Raw genomic sequence first — 19979 nt, 5'->3', positions numbered from 1 at the left:
GGCTCTTCTTTTTTAGAGGATGGGGGTGGGAGTAGGAGAGCCTCCACAGCGATGCTATTGAACAACTGTCCCCTTTGTCACCCTCTGGAGCATGACAGGGATTATAGAATGATTAAGGTTGGAAAAGACCTCAAAGATCATCTCATTCAGCCATCAACCCATCACCACTATGCTCACTAACCATGTCCCTAAGCTCCAAGATGTGACAGGACCCAGCTGAGTGAATGCAACTCACAGGTTTGGACAAAATGGACCGTGGCAATGACAAGGGCACAGGGGTGAAGCATTTCCTACCCCATCTCCAGTGGTATGCATGAGTGGGCTTCATTTGGGTGGGGTGGCCGTATCCCAAACTCCAATGATGCTGTGCTTTCCTGAAAAGCTTCGAAGGGAAAGTGAGATGACGATACCTCTTCCCTCCTCCCTGGAGCTTTTCAATATCACAACACCCCCATCCCAGCTTTGGGGCAAGGCAGAAATCACGCCTACAGCTCCAGCCATGTCCAAAATGACCCTGGAAAGGCCCCAGGCACCCGACCAATACTCCCGGACAGAGCTGACCTGGCAGGGGTTCAGCTATGTGCTTGGCCTGGCTTCCTGCTCCCCAGCTCTGTAAGGGCTGGGGCCCCACAAGGCTGGATGGAGAAAGCCTTTTTCTTTATTTCCCCCTGAAGAACAATGACTCCTGCCAAGAAGCTGCACTCATGAGCAGAACGTCAGAAATCCTTCCTGCAAAACACAACAGCCATTTGTTGCAGGATCCCTGGCAGCCTCGGCTGGGTGAATCATTGATTCCTACTCTTCTTCCCGTAAAAGCAAACAGACGTGCTGGATCGTGCCCTCCCTGAGCGCTCCCCTCCTCTCACTCCATCCCTGCTGGCCCCTCCAGGATTTAGTTGAAATCTCCCCCCCCCCAAAATCATGTTTTTTTTCAATGCACTTCCCCAGTCGGTTGTCACATGCAAAACCCAGTACATCCCACAGCCCAAAATGTGACATCCTGACATCCCGACACCCCCTGGGGAGGACATCCCCAGCCCCAGTGGGCACCATAGGGACTTTCCGTGCATGGACGCTCCCTGGGGCTGGGCACCAGTGGGCAGATGGGGGCATCAGGGGGATGCATGGGCAGAGCAGTGGTGCTCGCAGGACAAGGGCAGATTGTTCCTCCTCCTGCAGCAATTGCTCCAGGCTGCTGGCAGGTGGCCAATGAGCCTTGAACTCTGTGTCCTAACAGCAGAGGCAAGAAGGGAGCAGGCAGCAGGCTTGGCTCCCCGCATATCCCACCCCAAAAGACATCCAGCAGACCCCAAACCCCATCCTCACTTTGCAGACGCTTTCCACCCTTGCATTTCTCACCCCAACCCTCTGCTGCTCAGCCCCTTAACTCTGCTCACACCCTAGGACTTTGTCTCCCCAATGTATTCCCATCCCATCATTTGTTTGGGTGCAAAAGCAAATAGAGGAAAATGCACAGAAGGGTGGTGATGCCAGCGGGATGTTCACGCCAAGCTCATTAAGATAAGACAGCAGTTAACCCCACTTACAGTGAGAAGGGCACCTGCAGCTTTTTGGGGGCACAGCTGTGGGTTGGTGCTGAGTTTGAGCACAAAGCCAGCTCCAAAATCCCCTCCTTCATTCGCACCCTTTCCCCTCCCTTCAGCCTCTCCACTTAATTACCACTGTGACTTAATGAACCTCATTAACTTGAGATCATGCCAGGAAAAGAGCTGATAGCTTTGGTATGAGCAGTACTGGGGAGCACTTGGGTTTGCACGCAGGTGGCCTTTACAATGGGCGGCTGATGCTCCAGGCACGAGCCCTTGTCTGAGTGGGCCTCAAAACTGAGAGCTGCCTTCATCCCAGGTCCCCCCAGGGGTCAAGTGCAACCCACATTCCCCCAGACACCCGCCACAAGGGACTTTGTCCTGTGCCATCATGTCATCCTTTACTCCGCAGCTTTCAGATCACCATGCCCACACTGGCACCATGGGCATAAACCAGTTCTCAACATCCCCAAGGGGAGTTTGTCCCTGGTAGGATGAGAACTACCCACACCCCAGTGTCAGGCGGGGTATCTCCACCCCAGCAAACCCTTCTGCTCACCTATAATAGGCGAGGCTGTAAGGACACAGGCACAGCAGCTGCCCTTTGGCACCATGCAGAGCTACCCGCAGCACACCAGCATTGACATGCCACCCTATGGGCAGAATGTGATCACTGCTGTTCCCATCTCACCGCAGCCGCCCCCCAGGGATTTTGTACTCTGGTCTCTCTTCAACTTCGTGCTGTGCAATGCCTTCTGCCTGGGCCTCTGTGCACTCTCGTACTCTATCAAGGTAAGGCAAAACTCAACCCAGCGCCTCTCTGCTTAGCTTTGAGGTCTGCCCTCCATGCTGTGGCTCCCAAATCCCATTCCCTTTTGTTGCATCACGTCTCAACTTCCCCCAGTCCCATCCCATCTTTCCTTGTCCATCCCTTTACCATCCTATATTGTCCCAGCTTCCCCTGTTTTGTCCCATCACGTCTCACCTTCCCTCACCCATTCCCAATCCCATCCCATCTGTCCTACCCCACCTTTTCTCATCCCATTCCAATTCCATCCCATCTTGTCCCACCGTGTCTCACTTTCCTCCATCCCTCCCAATCCCATCTGTCTTATCCCACTATTCTTCATCTCAATCCCATCCTGTCTCATCCCATAGTGTCCCACCTTCCCCCATCCCTTCCTAATCCCATCCCCTCTTCTCTCATCCTGTCCTACACTGCCCCAGACATCATCACTACCTCGCTTCCTTCTGCCACATCCATCCCTACCACAGTGTCCCATATCTAACTTCCCTGACACCCACCTTTGGAGGACGATCTGCCACCTTTGGGTGCTTTGCTCTCTCCAAGAGCCACAGAAGAGGGGCTCCCAGTAGGCACAATGGTTTTGGCTCCTCTAAATAATCCTTAAGTGAGCCCCAAACCAGCTGGCACCTCCATGAAACTGCAAATACAGCTCCCACTCCCTCCCTTTGTCCTTCCACCCACCCTACTTCCAGTAAGGAGCAGCTGTTCCCTGTGTACCTTCCCTTTATTACCTTTAAAGCTAATCATCCTTAACAAGAACTCTGGGAGGAAAGGTCAGCAGCTGCCAGTGCCCCAAGAAGCACCACATAGGCATGCTAGGATCCCTGGCCTTCCTCACAGTTCTCTACTTCCAACAGGAGGAGTTGGCGCTACAAGACTGCTGACTTTTAATTAGCCATTAAGAAATTGCTGTTAAGCTGCTGTGAGCTATATTTCCCATCAGGGTTGGCTTCCTGAGGGTCTGACACCCTATGGATGCCAATGAGGGTGGTCGGGTGATGATGATGTACAGAGCCTTTGATGTTTTGGGTTTCACCAGCTCCCTTCTCCCCCTCTGCAGTCCAGGGATAGGATAATTGCCAAGGACTTCGTTGGTGCCAGCAGCTACGGGAGGACAGCCAAGATCTTTAATATCATTGCGCTCTGTCTGGGACTCTCAGTGACCATCCTCTCCATCGTCCTGGTGGTTCTCTACCTTCCAATCTACATTGTGCAGCCCTGATCTGGCCTGATGAAGAGGAGCAGTGCCGTGGTCCCACTCCTTCTCCCCTCTACCCCTGCTCCCATCAGTGTCCTGGTGCCACCCCCACTGAGGTGACTCTGTTTGAGATGAGCCCTTGGGGTGAGCTCAAGACAAATAAAGCTTCTTCCTCATTCTACTTCTGCCTGGAAATGTTGTGGTTTTAGAGTTCATGAGGTTGGGGCTGCCCCACAGCGGAGACAAGGTGCTTGGGCAAGAAGTGATGTGTCTGTGCCGTTCAGTAATTCGCCTTCCTGCGGCTCCTAGGGGCTCTCAGAGCCACCAAACCCAGACTTTTTTTTTGCGTCAACCCACGCAGATAGCCAAGGCTCTCTACAAAGGGGGAACTGTAGGGTCCCGCTCTTTCTTTGCTCCTCCCTTTGGCAGTTTTCCTGTTCCTCAGAAGCCCTTTTGCTCCCTGGCAGAACGCTAGGTCTCCCTGCGCCCGCGCGGTCAGTGCCCCCACACCCGGGAACTGAGAGGAGGGGGACGAGCCCATAGAGCGCTGACTGCTCCGCCTGAGCTCTGGGAGCCCGGGGGCCGGCGCAGGGGCGGTGCGGGGCTAGGTTTCATTTTTCGCAGAGCTCCCACCTCCCTCCAATCCTCGCTCCGCTCCCGGCCATGAAGCCGCAACAGGCGGAGGTGAGCATCCCGCTGCACCCACCCGGGCGGGGACCGCCCCTCTCCAGCGTCCCCCAAGAGCAGCCCCGCGACTTCGTCCTCTGGTCTCTCTTCAACGTCCTGGCAGGCTTCGCTCTCGCCTACCTCGGCTGTTTCTGCTTCCCCTCGCTCATCTTCTCCATCAAGGTGAGATCCTCCAATCCCCCACCCCTGACCCGGTACCTCCTTGCCAACCCGTCCTGGGATCCCTCGACTCAGGGTCCCCCAAGCTGATCTCCCCCCAACCCACACCCTCCACTTCCATTTGATGCCCTCTGATTTGGTGGCCCGCAACATTACTACATCCACCCCAACTCTCTTATTTGGGACTTTCTAACCCAGGTCTACCCCCTGTCCACAATGCTCCCTAGTGCATCTCAACAGAACATGATTAACATCCCAATTTGGGATGATAACATCCCAATTTCGGGCACTCCAATCTGGTGCTGCCCAACTCGACCCCATTCAACCCAACATGCAGACTTGGGTCCTCCAACCCATAACTCACTAATCTATGATGCCTCCCTACCCATCTGGGCACAACATGATCCTCCAACCCCAAGAACCCCAATCTAGTTCTGCCCAACATGACCCATTAACCCGCGATCCACTGAATCCACAGTGCTCCCAACCCATCCCAACATAACATGATCCTCTGACCCCAATCTCACCTAATGCTGCCCAAATTGAAAACACCAACCCCTGTCCCACCCAATTCACAGTAGCCCCAGCTCTAACCTGATGTATCCCTCCTGATCCAAACTGCCATTCAACATAACATGACTACTCCCTGATTTGGGACCATCTAATTTGGTGACCCCAATTGCCCTCCCTGACACCCTCTCAGTTTGCACCCCTCTGAGCGTTCTAACCCCAAAATATGGGACTGTGTGGGAGCTCATGGGCATCTTCAACCTCTACTTCCCACAAGGTCCCACCAAAGCACCCATGATGTCCCATCTCCACCTGACACCCCCATGAAGCCAGGCTGGGTCCCCCACCGTCCCTATCCCCATCCTGAAGTTGGGTCTTCCCCACTGAATCCCTATTTGTCCCCCTAGGCCCGTGACTGCAAAGTGCTGGGGGACCTGGAAGGTGCCCGGCGGTACGGAACCCGGGCCAAGATTCTGAACATCATCTTCTCTGTGCTGATAGCCATCGGTGTGTTGTCCACTATCACCATTGCTATCGTGCTCCTCACCATGAGCAGCAGACAGATATAGAACTTCTGCCACCATCCCACTGTCCTGTGCTGTGCTCACTCCTATAACGCACTACCAAAAATGTGTCCCAAGGAATTTCTGCTTTGGGGAAGGGGTGCAGAACCCTGCCCCCTCACTGCATGTGGCATGGCAGGGATGGGTGGGGAGCTCCTTTCTCTACTTCTCCTACGCCGTGCTGGTATTTAACCAAGCTACAACGTACGCATGGATTGCCACTGCCACAAATAAAGCTCCTGCTCACCAAGCCCTGCTCCTGTTGCATTATTCACAGCATGGATGGAGGAGAGTGACCTGGAGTACCTTCCTGGCATCCTCCTCCTCCTCCAACCCCACTGCCTTGCCAGGCATCTCCAGCACGAGCCACATTTTGTCCTATAGATTCCAGCACAGCAGAAGAAGGTAACAGCAAATTTCCATACTTTTCTGGCCATAAACACCCCATCTTCCTGTAAAGCCCCATCTCCTTCCAGGGAACCGTGAAGCGCTTTTTTACTAGAAGTAACTCTTAGGCATTTTAGCATTCAATTTCCTGTTTATTCCATTCTTGTGAGGCTGGGGAAAAGAGAAATGTGGAGCTTTTAAGAGCACTTGGTTCCATTACCCCAGGCTGTGTACCAACAGGGATCTTCCCTTATTGAAACAATTGCTCTGAGCAGCAGTGAAAGGTGCATGACACAAACACATCCTCAATCACAGCAGCTTTGGCACAGGGGAAGCTCCAGCCAAGTTCAGCACACTGTTCTAGCATCCCGACCATACTTCTGGATGAGGGATTTTCTAGCCAACACGACCTGAAGGGCTTGGTGGAGGCACCAGCACCGTGAGCTGTCTTGTGTCATGTCCTTGGGAGTGACAGCCACTCGGTTCCTACTCTGTCCCACAGCAGGGCTGGAGCCACCCGTGCCCCTGGTGCAGAAGGAAGGCAAGCTCACGAAACCAACTTTGTTTCTCCTAGCTTCCAGCCAAGCATTTTTGATAACCACAGCTTGGCAAGGGCTGTAATTTCTCTGATTTATATATAGAGGAGCTGAGGCTGGGCTGGAGACGAGGACGATATAAAAGGGTCTGCTCAGCCCCACTCCAGCAGCCAGGCTGGTGGAGCCGGAGAGCTGCGGGGTGCCCCTTTCTGTGGCCATGGACACATCCTATCCCCGGGAGGACTACCTGCCCATGACATCCCACAAGCGGGACTCATCTCCCACCACTGTCACCTCTGCACCGCCCCGCGACCACCTCATCTGGTCCATCTTCAACACCATCTACATGAACTTCTGCTGCCTCGGCTTCGTGGCTCTTGCCTTCTCTGTCAAGGTAAGGCATGGCTGGGTCCCAAGTTGGGGTGTTCAGGGTTATAGAATCATTAAGGTTAGAAAAGACCTCTAAGATTCCCAAGTCCAACCTCACCGTGCTCACTGACTGCATCTCTCAGTGCCACATCTCCGTGTTCCTTGAACATCCCTGGGACGGTGACATCCCCACCTCTCTGGGCAGCCTGTGTCACTGCCTCAACGCTCTTTTGGAAAAGCTTTTCCTAATATCCAACCTGAAATGATGCTGGAGGTGTCTCCAGTCAGACCTGTCCTCCAGCAGCAGCACCTCCAGCAGGACAGAGGGACCAGGGACAGGCTGGAGGAAGCTGGGAGGATGCCTAGGGGTACCTATGGGGATCCACTGCTGCCCCCAGTATTGGCTCTTGCAGGCACGGGACCGGAAGGTGGCAGGGGACGTGGAAGCTGCTCGGCGCTTCAGCTACAAAGCCCGCTGCTACAACGCGCTGGCCACAGCTGGCAGCGTGCTGCTGCCTATCCTGCTCACTGCTCTGGTGGTCACTGGTGTCCTCCACCTCTCCAAGCTCGCCCAGGACTCCGTGGGCTTCTTCAGCAACCAGTTCAGCACCAGCGATGATGAGGATAAGTGAGCGGTGGGCAAGGGGATGGCAAAAGCCTCTCCGCAGCGCTGCTGATCCAGCCCTGCCGTGCACAACCCCATGCTTCTTGGGGCAGCTATGTTATTTGGTGTGGTTATTTGGTGTTGGTGGTAGTGTTTGTTATTTTTTTTTAATCTCTTCCTTGGTGCTTAATATTTAAATCATTAAATCATTTCACCCATCTCGAATCTGCTCTGTGTGTGTATGTGTGTGTATGTGCGCACAGGGAAGGGGCTGTGCTAACAGATGAGATAACTCTTAAAATCACAGAACCACTAAGGTTGGTAAGACCAACAAGATCATTTAGTCCAACCAAATGTGTTTTGTACACTCAGAGTGTTCCAGTTCATAGCGGGGAGCCTTAATCCACATTGATTTAGGGTGTGCCAGCCTGAAACAGTAGGGATGGGAGACACTTCTTGGATCAGGAAGGCAACAGTTGGGCCAAGCAGACCCCTCCCAGGTGGACCAACTCATTGCAGCACAGCACAAGCCCCCATTAGTCCCCAAGCCAGGGTAGAGGGGATCTGCCTGTGGTGACTGTGAGCCAGGAGAAATGCTGCATCCCGCAGTACACCCCGCTTAACTACAGATGGAATTTCCCTATGGCTCCAAGAAGGTCAGAAAAAATCCTCACCCTTAGGGCATGGCCTCAGCCATCTGAATCTCCCCAGTGCTTTGCAGTACTGCTCCAAAGGCAAAAACAGCCGTCCACATGGAATGGATACCATAGGAGACCACGAGCAGCACTTTATCCCCCTCTCCCTCAATAAGCATCCCATAGGACCCTTATCACAGGGCGAGGGGACAGAGGAGAGCGTTCATCCCACCCTGCAGCCACTGATGAGGGCCTGATGAAGAGCCAGCTCTAATTACAAGGCAGAGGACCCGCCATGTTGCCTCCCCTAAGTGATTCCACATGCCGAGCAGCCACAGGGCTTTTTATAAACTCCTGGAGTTGGCTTACAGAGCAGAGCAGGGAGCACCCTTCCTTCCCCTTGCTCGAACCAACGTGTGCGGCTGGGGAATGCAGCCCTGAACCCACAGGGCCAGAATAACACCCAGCTTCAGCCTTGTTGTTGTCTACGCTGCCTCCGAAGCCCTGTAAAACTTGAAAGCAGGAGGATTGGAGCAGGGCATCCAGAGCTAAACACAGCTCTGTGCATCTGGAGGCTGCTGTAGAGATGGAGAACTTTCAAGAATAAACGAATGGGGGATGTTTAGGAAACATGTCTACATTAATCACTTTCAGGCACTCAGCTTTGTTTGTGCTCCTCCCACTTCCCAGTGCTGTGAGTCCTGCAGCAGAAGCAATCTCACATTCACAATTAACAGAGCAGGGCGTTCCCTTGGCAGCTTCAGCACATTCATATCAATAAGGGGATGGTGCAGGATGTCCACACATCAGTACGGGTGGGTTTCATGCCCATCACGTAAAACCCAGACCCACGAGGTTCAAAGTCCTTTGCTGGGCGCCCTCCGAATGCATCCAGCTGCTGTGGGGAAGGAGATGCTCTGCCCTGGAATCAAAACAACACATGTGAGACACAGGAATGGCTTTTCTCTGTATTACCTTAATTTTTAGGAAACATGCTCAAGCAAAGACTTCCTCAATAGCTATGGAGCAGGAAGTGCTGTTTGATAACCTCAAGGTCAGTGCACAGAATTAACTCTGGTAGAGGTCGCACCTTCATGCAGAGGAAAGCACTGCCCAGACTCCTCCAGCACCGCCTCCAGGGGAGGGTAAAGGGGACACTTAGTTGCTCCAATCCTCATTTCCTCCTTGGTGATGGTGAACTTCAGCTTGCTGCCCAAGTAGGAGACACCAGTGACTTCCAACTTGTTGACTTCACTGGGAAATGCAGGGTCAAAGCGAAGGTTGGTCTTTGTGATCCTGGAAAGGCAGGGCAAGTCAGCTCTGCTTTGGTAACAGCTTTATGGAGCAAGCACACCCTGAAGTATTATTGGGCCCTCTCCCATGACTCCTTTTTTTTTTTTTTTTTTTTTTTGGCAGAAAAAGTCCTAGGTGCATCCTAGATGTCCTAGGCAAATCCCAAACACTACTAATCCCAAACCTACTAATCATAGAACCATAGAATGGTTGGGTTGGAAGGGTTAAAGATCATAGAAACATGGAGTGGTTGGGTTGGAAGGGACCTTAAGGATCATAGAACCATGGAATGGTTGGTTGGAAGGGCTCTCAAAGACCATCTAGTTCCAACCCCCCTGCTGCGTGCAGGATTCCCAGTAATTAAATATGGCACCAGATTAGGATTCCCAAGGCCACAGGGATGGAGCGTCCACATCTTCAAGTATCTGTTGAAGGGCTACTTGGGTTGTCACCCCTCGTCTCAGAAACACCCTAAGGTGTTTCTGTTCCTCAGTTTGGGGTCTGGAGGTTGGATTTAAAAAAAAAACTACACACACACACAAAATCCACCATGTTTTTTCACCTGATGGTGATGCCTTAGCAGCAGCTCTGCTGGCATAGTGTCAGGAATGCCCTGCTCTGGGTCGGGGAGGGGAAGGAGTACAGGAACAAGCAGTGGGAGGCAGAGCTGGCTGCAATCACCATTGAAATGCAGCCACACACAAAGCGCAAGCGTGGGCTCTCGGCCACGTACTAAAACTGAGCAACAGAACACCCAAATAGCTCAGGAAAGCACCACAATGTTTGCAGCTGGGGGTTTTGGGATGCACATTCAGCTTCAGCAAGACCCAACCAAATCAAGAACAAACAAACCAGCAAAGCTAGCGGCAAATATCTGCTCTCAGCTCCATGGTGGTTGGGCTGAAGAGCTTTAAGTAGCAAAGAGGAATCCTTTCTCCCAGACCCTACCCTGTGGGCTGTGCACAGGGATGTAAAAGCACATTCTGAAGACACTGAGCTGTGCACGAGCTGAGATTGAGGCTTTCAGCTAGTGGCACAGCATAAAAACACATTGTTAGGGCGAGGAGGCTTTGCTGGCAACCAGAAAGCTCTTCAATCTGATCCATCCTCAATTAAACTCTAAGAATACACTCCAGCGGCTACAGCTTCTGGGCTGAAACCACACGGCTGCTTCAGAGCTGAGGCACGGGCCTGAAATGATCTGAGCAGCACACCAGCTTCCTACTCACACAGCTCCTGCGGCTCAGCAGGACATTTCCCATTTTGTACAGATCCTATTTTTGGCCTTTTGGCATGAGAACAGCAAATAATCTTCCCTGGTTTCTTGCTGCTTCAGCAGCATCACAAACTGTCCCCTCAGTGACATCCACAACCACTGGGAGTTATTATGCAAAAGGAACACCAGTGGCCAACCCCAGTACTCCTAGTTCACCCACTAATGGTGCAGTTCATTCAAAGCCTTTCTTTTTCACAAGCAACAGGAATACTGAGTTTTCCAGCCACTGATAGTTGCGTAGAAATTAAATGAGACACAACATGGGTCTCACCTGAACCCTGTGTAACCAAAGAGGACAGCCTGTAAGAATCCGCCCATCCCTGTCAAGAAGTTCACAGCCCCTGACCCATCCGAGTTCTCCACCCAGATCTGTTCCAGGGAGAAGAGGAAACAAAAAGAAAAATGTCAGCAGTTGCGTTGGGACTCTTCACACAGTTAAAGATGTTTGTACACGCTTGCTGTTGCTGTCATATATCTGGGGCATTGCAATGATCATATCCTGCTGCTCATCATGGAACGAGGTGGTGTCTGGGCTCTGATGGGTCTCCAAGTCCCACATCCCCATCCCTCCCCATCTTCCCAGGCAGAGGGCATCCTGGGGTGACCATGATAACAGACTTCGGCTTTGTGTTGCTTGACTGGAAGGAGGTGGCTCCTGGCTTTTTGGAAGCATGCAAAGGAGATGGAGTGAGCAACCACCTAGCTCAGTACAATAATCCAATAACCAAGGAACCACAAGTTCTCTCAGCGAGACAGGGCCTGCCGGGGAGCAGGCAAGACAGAACCAAGTGGCACTGGCCACGGGGAAGCAGCTGACCTTGAAGGGCTCAGTGATGTTGCTGAAACACTTGTTCAGTTGGCACTGCGCTCTCTGAGTCTCCTTCAGCTCCAGCCAGCCCACTGAAAACATGCTCTGCAGGAGAGAGCAGAGAGGGTCAGTGCCCATTGGTATTGAGTGGCTCAAATAGAAAGGACCACATTGTGGGTGAGTTCCCCTTACCCAGGTCATGGCTGGCCCGCTCAGCTCGGTGACGGGCTCATACATCACCAAGTCGTTCCTCCGCACTTCAGGGTGCATTGGGTGCATCAGAGGGAAGCCCAGCAGGATAACATCAGCTTGTTTCACAGGCTCACCTGAGAGAAGGGATCAAAACTCAGCCCGACCACATGCCTGCCGCAAATAATTAACTCATAGAGGGAACAGATCTGACACAGAATCGTAAACTTAGGCCAATAAAATCCACACCGCAGTGGGAAAGTGGTGGAATTCTTTTCTGAAGAGCTGGGGGACAGCTCAACACTGCTCTGTAAGGCAAATGACACAGAGGAAAGGGGCAATAAGCTGGGCGTGCTCTTCCTCTTGTATCAGACTTCCAGTAACCAGAGATTACAGGACGTTCAATGCGCAGCATTTGACCTTGGAAAGATAAGCCTAACCGTCAGCATTTAGTTCATAGCCACCACGATGCCTGCAGGCCAGCATCTCAAACTGTCAAGGCCTATCCTCTCTGTACCCCAAATTCTTAATTAGATGCATCCTATAATGAGAAAGGATCCACCAAAAGGCAGAAAGTAACACTGCAAATCAGGTCCTCTGTAGCGGCAATACAAATGCTGCACTGAGAGAGCCAATGCTCAAGGGTTTTGTTTCAGCCCACCTTTCCTCTCTTGCAGGCTTAAAAAGAAAGAGGCAGACTTCTGAACTGCGTGCCCCTCTGCTCACCTGGATTGTAACCGTCATACTCAGGGTGATATTTCCTCACTGCATCAAAGGGCACTTTGACTTTCTTTGCACATTCCACCCACTCCTCTGGCACAGGGATCAAGAAGTCCCGAGCAATGCTGGCTGCAAAATTTAAGCTGAAAAGAAGCGAGGAACAGTGCTTCATGTCATGCGTGGGTTGCATGACATCACGGAGAGAGAGGAAGAAGAAAAAGGGAAGAAAAGAGTGGGCATTGCAAAGAAGCAGTTTCCTAGAAAGAACGTGGGATCAAAGTCTAGTCTTCAGGTAACAGCTTTCATTGCTGGGACTTGGAATCTCCAAATGACTAATTACTTAGACGTCACACGTGGCAGGGAGATAAGCACTGCTGAGAAGGGGAGTTCTCTCTGTCTAACGTAGACACCTGAGACATCAGATGTGTCATCATGGGAACACCTACTTCTTTCTGCTGATGCAGAGGAAGGCAGAGGAGACCAGCTTGAACAGAGGTATGGAGAGAAAAGAAAGGTGCTTGCTGCCTCGTCCTCCTGCTAGGCAGATGAGAAGATGGCCGGAGTCTCAATAAAGCATGCACATTACCTCCTCCGTGCCACGGCATTGGTGTAAGCAGAGTTATCAACCTGGTGGTGATGCTCGTCTGGGGGCATGACACCTGGAGGAAGGGAAGAGGAAGGGTACACTTCACTCTGCAGTACACCCAAGGTGTGTCTCAGGGAAGTGGCACAAGAACAGGAACACCTCCTTTGTATTGATGCCTGCCCATGTTGACTTGTGTGGTGGAAAAAGTGTTGGTATTTTTGATATACGAGGTCTGACTCAGAAGTGTACCCCGATGAAAGTACAGTCCTTTCAACCAAAACTAGCTCTTACTTCTGAGCTAAGATAATGTTGGGTGTTCTGCTCCCACAGGCCCCACCATGGATTCAGTTCTTAACAAAATCCCTGAGGTGGCCATCCCTCCCATGAATTTGGCTTCATCAACACAGAAATGCCCAAAAGCTGTGGGTTCCCCATCCCTAGAAGAGCCAAAGGCCAGCCCAAGAGCCCTGGGCAGCCTGACCTGCTGGGGGCAACTAGTCCATGGCTGGGGGCTGGAGCTCAGTGATCTTTAAGGTTCCTTCCAACCAAATCACTATGATTCTCTGATTTTCTGGGGTCTATTCTTTCCCAAAATGCACTCCCGGCTTTGATAACTTCAGAACACTCATCCTCACCTCTTTCCTTTCTTTGGTACAGTGTACAGTGTGGGTGTGTGTTCTCTACAACCACTGGACAGAGGGAGACATGCTGCCCAAGCGTTCTCACTGTGATCAGCTCAACAGACTCAATGATCCTTGTGGTCCTTTATAAGTCAGGATATTGTATGATTGAGCTGAGAAAGGGCAGATCATCGGGCAGCAGATACCTCATTCTGAGGGCATCTTCCTCACTTCAGGCAATGCGACCTTTAAGTCATTAACTGTGTGTCTTTTCCTAGGTCCAAGCTCAAGTCTTTCCCTTCAGAAGTACCTCGGATGTGGTAGCATTGCTCCTCCTCACTCCACACCATCCTGCTGCACCAGTATTGAGCCACGGCATTCACCAGCTCCCAGCCTCCATCAGTCCTGAACAGCTTCTGGTCCTGGAAGGAGCCAAAGCCAGAGAAAGACAGGGAGCATGAGGGAGATTCAACAGGGTCTAAACTGTGACAGACACTCCCTTTACCTGCGTGGTATAATAATACTGCTCAAAGGCCATCAGAACGTCCCCGGTGATGTGAATTTCTTGGGCTCCATAAATGTCCTCAGGACAGACCTCCCGGCCAGTAGCTGCGCTCTCCCATGGGAACTTGGCACCCTGTTGGAGAAGACATCCATGGACCAACTGAGCACATCTTGAAACGATCATCCTGATCTACCACATGCAGGCAAAACCTAGCTCACAGCCCCTGGCTCAAGAAAAGCCTGACTATCCTTCTAGGTGACATTCAGCCCCACATCTCCATCCCCACCTCATAGCCTTGCTCCTGCGCATTGAGTAGAGCTCCTTCCAGCGTGCGAATCCGGTACTCCAAGATGGCTCGGGCAGCTTTGGGATAAAACAGCAGGATGTTCGGGAATATCCAGGTGTCCTGGAAACATGCAGGCAAAGCAAAGTGGTAAAATGGGTTGGTAGGGCAGCCAAATGCTCCTGCCTTTTCAAGTCCACCCCCAGTGCTGAATGCTATGACCATGACCATACCGTTACTTAAAGATGCCATCAGATGTGTCCAATGCACGAGGGACTGTTTCAGCCCTCAGAGATGCATCCAGGTGCCCATGCCTTCCCTGCCAGTCACCTCCTGGTATCTCACTAGGATAAGCCCAGAAGGATCTCCTGCCATGCTAGAGAGGGGAGGCCAGAGAATCTGACGGGTCAAAACAGAATGTTGCCAGGAAGAAAATCAACAAGGTCCACAGGACTGAAAAGCCCTTGCCCATTGAAAGACCGGACTAGGTAGGAGTCTCAGCACCATCCAGCTGTCCTTCCTGTTCACACCACACATGATGAAATACTCAGCTGCGGAGCTATGTGTACTCATTTGGTGTGGCTGCTCTGAGAGCAAACCCAAGCCTCTTACTGGGGAAAAGCCACCCAGAACAACTTGTTTATTGAGTACACACCAAACTTAACTTGAAAAGCAGAATGTGTCCGTAGCAGAAAAAATATTTCTGTTCTTGCAGTAGTTTGGGCACAACAAGGCTCACCATTGCCACCAACTCCGGGAGAAGGTGGGCAGGTGTCAATTCATTTAAAGAAGCAAAAATTTGGTGACCTTACTCTAAACTAGTTGCTGAAGATCCCTTTGCATTAGCCTCTCTTGTGTGAGCAACCCAATCTGTGCTTCAAATTTTAAGTTGACAAAGGGATCAGGGGCTCTATGGATGAAGATGGACCTCAGTAGGTGTTTCCAAAGGAGAAGAAGGATGCTCTTCTACAAGAGACCACTGCCAAACATCCCTACTGCCAGTAAGGAGACCAGCAGTCCCATGCTGAGCCTCTCTACCCCAGTCACTCCTCACAGCCCCCAAGCAAACACCAGCACTGCCTCAACCCACCTGATCCCAGAAGATGTGCCCCCAGTAGTCCTCGCCCCGTGTGCCATTGGACAAGCCACCAGGGCTGATGCCGTGGAAGAGGAATCCCGGTGTATCTTGAGGGGGGATGGCACTCAGCAGGTAATAGAGACACCCATAGAGAGCCTGTCTCAAAGGCAGTGGGCCTTCCAGTTCCACACAGCACCCACTCCACAGAGCAGCCCAGGCATGGGTATGGGAGGAGTGCAAGGAGCCAGCTGCCAGGCGTGTCAGCCCTTCGCTGTAGCTCCTCTTGGCCTCCTCCTCACTCTCAGCCACAGCCGTCAGGAACTCCCAGCGTCGCTCCTGCTCCTCCTCATGCAAGGTGACAGCTTGCGGCACAGGAGTCCAGAGCATATGCACAGTGGGCTGGGGTCCCCCCTCCACCTCAGGAACCAGTGTCTGCCCATAGATGTAACTGCAGGAGATGGTGAGGAATGGGGAAGGGAAGAGCAAAGTAGATGGTGCCGTGCACATAGAACCACAGAACGGTTAGGGAGGAAGTGACCTAGGAGGAGTTAGTTCTGCCCTCTATTTCCATCAAACATCTGCAGCAATAAGCTCCAGTAACTAGCTCCACTTCTTAAACCACATTGAAATGGAGGAGTTGGAGTTGAGTTGGAGGTGTTCAAGGCCAAGTTGGATGGGGCCCTGGGCAGCCTAGTTCTAGTATTAAATGTGAAGATTAGTGGCCCTGCCTGTGGTGGGAGATCTCCTGGGTTGGAGATTCATGATCCTTGAGGTTCCTTCCAACCTAGGCCATTCTGTGATTCTGTGACTTCAAAGCCCACCAACCCCAAACCTGCTATGAGCTGGGTGCCTCCCAGCAGCTCAGGCTGCCCCCGGCCCCGTCCAGCATGGCTTTGGGCATCTCAGGAATGGGGCACCCACAGCTCTGCAGGGCAGCCGTGCAGGCTGAACTGCCCCCAGCAGCTGAGTATCTTTCCCTGTTCCCATCAGATGACAGACTGATTACAGCTCCCTCATGGAAGCCATGTTTAAAGGTTGTCTCCTTCAAGCTCACTATCTTTTCCAAACTCATTTCTTTGTAACCACATGCAATCTCTGTGGTCTCTGTCATCTCTGATGCCATTTTACATGTAAACGTAAGTAGTAATTTCAGAGTCACAACTAATAAAAACTGTTTCTATATTTAATTCTTTTTGCCTTGCCTGGCAGAAAGAAGCAGATGTGCACAAACCTCAATGATAGTTACCATTTCATTCTAGCTCTAGCTGTATATTTTCAGTTTGTCTCCCATCTTTGAGCAAAGCAATACGATATAGCCTAGGAAGGACTCACTCAGAGCTAAGCTCTTGTGCCCATGGTCGACACTCACTGTGCTCCCTGGAAGTCTGGTCCTTGCTGCAGGTCCAAGTCCTGGCTTTCTGGCACAAAAGGAGTCTGGAGCTGCACAGTGATGGGCTGGCTGGTGCCAGCTGATCGCCGGATGGTGATGCTGAAGGCCATCAGGTGGACGAGGGAATGGTGAGCATAGATGCTGTGTGTGGCTGTATAACTGGGCGACTGAAGCTTATGGCTGAAGGTTCCTGTAAGTGCAGCAAGAGCCTTTTTAACCATTGGGTCCTGATATTCTGCCTTAGTCTCCCAGTTCTACCAGTTCCTTTGGCAATGGAACTGTCTTTCCCAGGTCCAGATCCAAACATAAGTCTTGACTGGGCAATACTGTTAACACCCTTAACCTGACCATGCTGATGAGGAGTGATTTATGCCATAATATATTTTAGTAAGCTTTGTGATCGAGCAGCATTTGCTGAGCTTAGCACCAGCAGGGTCTGGGATATGGTCTCAAATTTGCTAGCTTTTTTCTCCGCTTGCTCCAACACCAAATTAGAAGAATAATGTGGGACAGAAAGGCCTTCTGTATGCTGTGTCCGCTGCATTACTTAGAGATTACTTAGCATTCCATACAGCCCAAACCTGAAATCTGCAAAATGAGTGCTCCCAGAAGGATGAGCAAAAACACTCTCCTTACCATTCTCCCAATTACACTTCCTAATGTTCTACCAAGATCAGTGCTGGCTACTGTCCAAAGATAAGAGAAAAAACAGTGCCATATCAGTTTCTAGCTCTGTTAGAAACACGTAATGGAGTTCACCTAATACAGTCACTTGATGTCTACAAAACAAATGCCTGCATCTGAACAATGCAGTTGGACGTCTATGAGAGTCAATGGAATTTAGGGTACAATTCATCCAATTTCTTCACAAACTATTGAGTTTATTGACCAACCATCTTTTAACAACAGAAAGATGAAGCATGCATTGCTCTTTACCTGTCCGTGTGTTCAAGGTGAAGGTCTCAACAGGTACATCCCCATCAGGCACTGTCATCTTCACATTGACTGGGCTGGGGATGTCAGCACGGTGTGTGTCCCCCACCGCCCCATTATACACACCACTGACATGGAGGATGTTGCGGTAGACACGTGTGCCCAGGTAAGCATTAGTCACCGTAGCAAGGAGCCGTGGGTCCGAGGGCAAACAAGTAGAGGTGAACACAGCAGGGTCCTCTTCGCCATCAGCCATCACCAGCCAGAGCTGCAAAATTAAAGGAAAAGAAGACGACAAAAAATCAGAGGTGGGTTGGACAGGGTGATGCCAATGGTTCCCACCAGCTTTCCTTCCAGTCTCTCAGGTGGGACTGCTCCACACAAGTTCCCTTTGTGAAGCTTCAGACATCTCTAGGTGGCCTGCCTACCTTACCCAAACCTCACATGCTCATTTCTTTTGCTGCTTTTCCAGTTTTTCCCCTCTTCTGTTGCCCTCCCAGGCTGGGGTCTCACCAATTTCTCCCAGCACATCCCATCACATGGCCATCTTCCTCCCAACATTATCAAGTATTCATTTATCCTTTATCCTCATACTACTCCTACACTTCACTCTTTTATCTCCAGCTCAGCATGTTGTCAGCAGGCTGGGGCAGGAGCTTTATAATTAATGAATTTTTGGGTACATCTCCACAAACATACAAACGGCGCCTTGTCACCAGCACTTGGGGATACTCGGCACTGCAATAACACCAAAAACCACGGAGGTGGGACACGGATGGGCTCTGCAAGCAGAGCTGGGACACGGGCTGGCTGTGCCCCAAAGCTCACGGGATAAGCATAGTTTGCTGGTGTCAGGAGGTTGGATGGCGAGGAAAGCCTTCCTCCTGCCTGCTAGGGGGGTGAAGGGTGTGGGAGGTGTGCGGGTGAAGCCTTGCCTTGCGTTTCGGGTGAAAGCTGCTGCCGTGGGGCCCTGCACAGGGAACAGCGGAAGTTGCTCAACACAGAGAGGAGGAAGGAAATTGCTTTTTCTTACCTCCCCTTCCTTACTAGCAAAATCAAACAACCTTGATCTTGGAATGTGGGTTTGCTCAGAGGAACTGCGCTCAGCATGGAACTGTGCAGGGAGGAACCGAAAGAGAAAAGTGGTCAGGCAAAAGCAATCCAGGAAATGCAGCAACAGTTGCGTTCCTGGCAGAGAGCCACAGTAACACTCCCTGAGTGATCAGCAACGTAAGCAATCGCTGACAAGAGCCACCCTTTGTCTCTGACCACGTTGTGACCCTCTTGCTTACCTGCTGAAGAGCCAGGCTTTATCACCCAACTTTACTGCTGTGTAAGTTTCCAGTCTTTGAACTTATGCTAGCATTGCAATTTTTTCCAGTGCTGGAGGCCCCCACTCTGACTTGCAGTGTGATAAAGGCACAGGCACCATCCACCCCATTCCTCTAACCCCAGTGCCTTTGGGTGTTGTTTAAATCACAAACAGGCAGAGTACAGGAGGGCTTCTCACACCTGATTTCAATTCCCAGCCCCTGCATACTGGCATAGACAGGCTGCAATGCCTGAAACTCATCCCTTATCATCTCCTTCAGCAAAGGGAGGTGAGCATTTCTCTGCAGATGTGCATTTGCACTCCATCAAACGAGGAGAGTGAAAGCACAGCCCACGTGGCACTCACAGGGACAAACAAATCTCACTGAGCAGAAAGATCTAAGGTCGGTTGTGGATGAACGGGGACATGGAGAGCACAGCAGCCAGATGCTGGACCTCTCCTAGCAACCCCCTGCCTCTGGGCTGCTGCTTCAAAACAATTATCAATCCTGTGCTGATGGAGTAAATACTGTACAGCTGTTCCACAGGCTGCAAATCCATCAGAAGCCAATACCTGACTCAAAGCTGCCATCGGTGTTCAGGAAGCAAACCCTTGGTGTGGCACCCGACCCCAACCCCATCTGCACCACGGAGTTTTGGAAGCTGTGAAGAGGGTCACGGAGAGCAAAGCAGCACTCCCAGCTCTATGACTGCTGGCAGCCGTTCTATGGAGCTGTTTGTAAGGAGAGAACAAAGCCGGGTTATTCAGCAAAGCAGGGACATGTCAGAGGGAAAGGACACGACTTTTCCCTTTGCACACCATGGGGGCAAGAGCCAGGCTGGAGCCTTCCAACCCTTTCTGCTGCAGGGTCAGGGCAAGCAGAAAGCTTCAGCTGGCAGCTTTGACAGTCCACAACTTGCAGGACAGACAATACCACATTGAGGCACTTGGACATGGCTTAGTGGGTATGCTAGTGATGCATT

At 51.5% G+C, this 19979-nt stretch overlaps 4 protein-coding genes and 1 long non-coding RNA gene across 8 annotated transcripts; 3 read left to right on the top strand and 2 right to left on the bottom strand.

The window, feature by feature from the left end:
* Positions 1-294: 294 nt before the first annotated feature.
* On the bottom strand, positions 295-3409 carry LOC109367643 (uncharacterized). Of its 2 annotated transcripts, none has more exons than XR_014883348.1 (3): positions 2853-3409; positions 562-729; positions 295-382 (listed from the first exon to the last, which is right to left on the bottom strand). It is a non-coding gene; the product is annotated as an uncharacterized LOC109367643 (long non-coding RNA). The 2 variants fall into 2 exon arrangements; XR_014883349.1 differs by lacking the exon at positions 2853-3409 and adding an exon at positions 2107-2244.
* LOC109363691 (interferon-induced transmembrane protein 2-like) lies at positions 2106-3734 on the top strand. The gene is made up of 2 exons (XM_019615315.3): positions 2106-2339; positions 3416-3734. The coding sequence occupies exons 1-2, from the start codon at positions 2160-2162 to the stop codon at positions 3575-3577; spliced, it is 342 nt and encodes a 113-aa protein (XP_019470860.1). The 5' UTR covers positions 2106-2159; the 3' UTR covers positions 3578-3734.
* Positions 3735-3988: 254 nt separating this feature from the next.
* On the top strand, positions 3989-5722 carry LOC100551205 (dispanin subfamily A member 2b-like). The gene is made up of 2 exons (XM_003206112.5): positions 3989-4402; positions 5317-5722. The coding sequence occupies exons 1-2, from the start codon at positions 4217-4219 to the stop codon at positions 5476-5478; spliced, it is 348 nt and encodes a 115-aa protein (XP_003206160.1). The 5' UTR covers positions 3989-4216; the 3' UTR covers positions 5479-5722.
* A 156-nt stretch (positions 5723-5878) lies between these two features.
* On the top strand, positions 5879-7593 carry IFITM5 (interferon induced transmembrane protein 5). Its single transcript, XM_019615314.3, has 2 exons — positions 5879-6789; positions 7178-7593. The coding sequence occupies exons 1-2, from the start codon at positions 6613-6615 to the stop codon at positions 7394-7396; spliced, it is 396 nt and encodes a 131-aa protein (XP_019470859.1). The 5' UTR covers positions 5879-6612; the 3' UTR covers positions 7397-7593.
* A 1027-nt stretch (positions 7594-8620) lies between these two features.
* Positions 8621-18860, bottom strand: PGGHG (protein-glucosylgalactosylhydroxylysine glucosidase). Of its 3 annotated transcripts, none has more exons than XM_010710882.4 (14): positions 18718-18860; positions 17688-17952; positions 16731-16941; positions 15374-15809; positions 14287-14406; positions 14001-14132; positions 13806-13917; positions 12876-12948; positions 12296-12432; positions 11573-11706; positions 11390-11485; positions 10844-10941; positions 9094-9299; positions 8621-8925 (listed from the first exon to the last, which is right to left on the bottom strand). In XM_010710882.4, the coding sequence occupies exons 2-14, from the start codon at positions 17938-17940 to the stop codon at positions 8861-8863; spliced, it is 2073 nt and encodes a 690-aa protein (XP_010709184.1). In that variant the 5' UTR covers positions 17941-17952; positions 18718-18860; the 3' UTR covers positions 8621-8860. The 3 variants fall into 3 exon arrangements, with proteins under 3 accessions (XP_010709184.1, XP_010709183.1, XP_019470858.1); XM_010710881.4 differs by having other exon boundaries at positions 18620-18735; XM_019615313.3 differs by lacking the exons at positions 8621-8925; positions 10844-10941 and having other exon boundaries at positions 9131-9299; positions 18620-18735.
* Positions 18861-19979: the final 1119 nt, after the last annotated feature.

This window comes from Meleagris gallopavo, chromosome 5 (genome assembly GCF_905368555.1).
Source record: "Meleagris gallopavo chromosome 5, MGAL_WU_HG_1.1, whole genome shotgun sequence".
NCBI lineage: Eukaryota > Metazoa > Chordata > Aves > Galliformes > Phasianidae > Meleagris > Meleagris gallopavo.
This window is presented reverse-complemented; position numbering and strand designations above follow the sequence as displayed.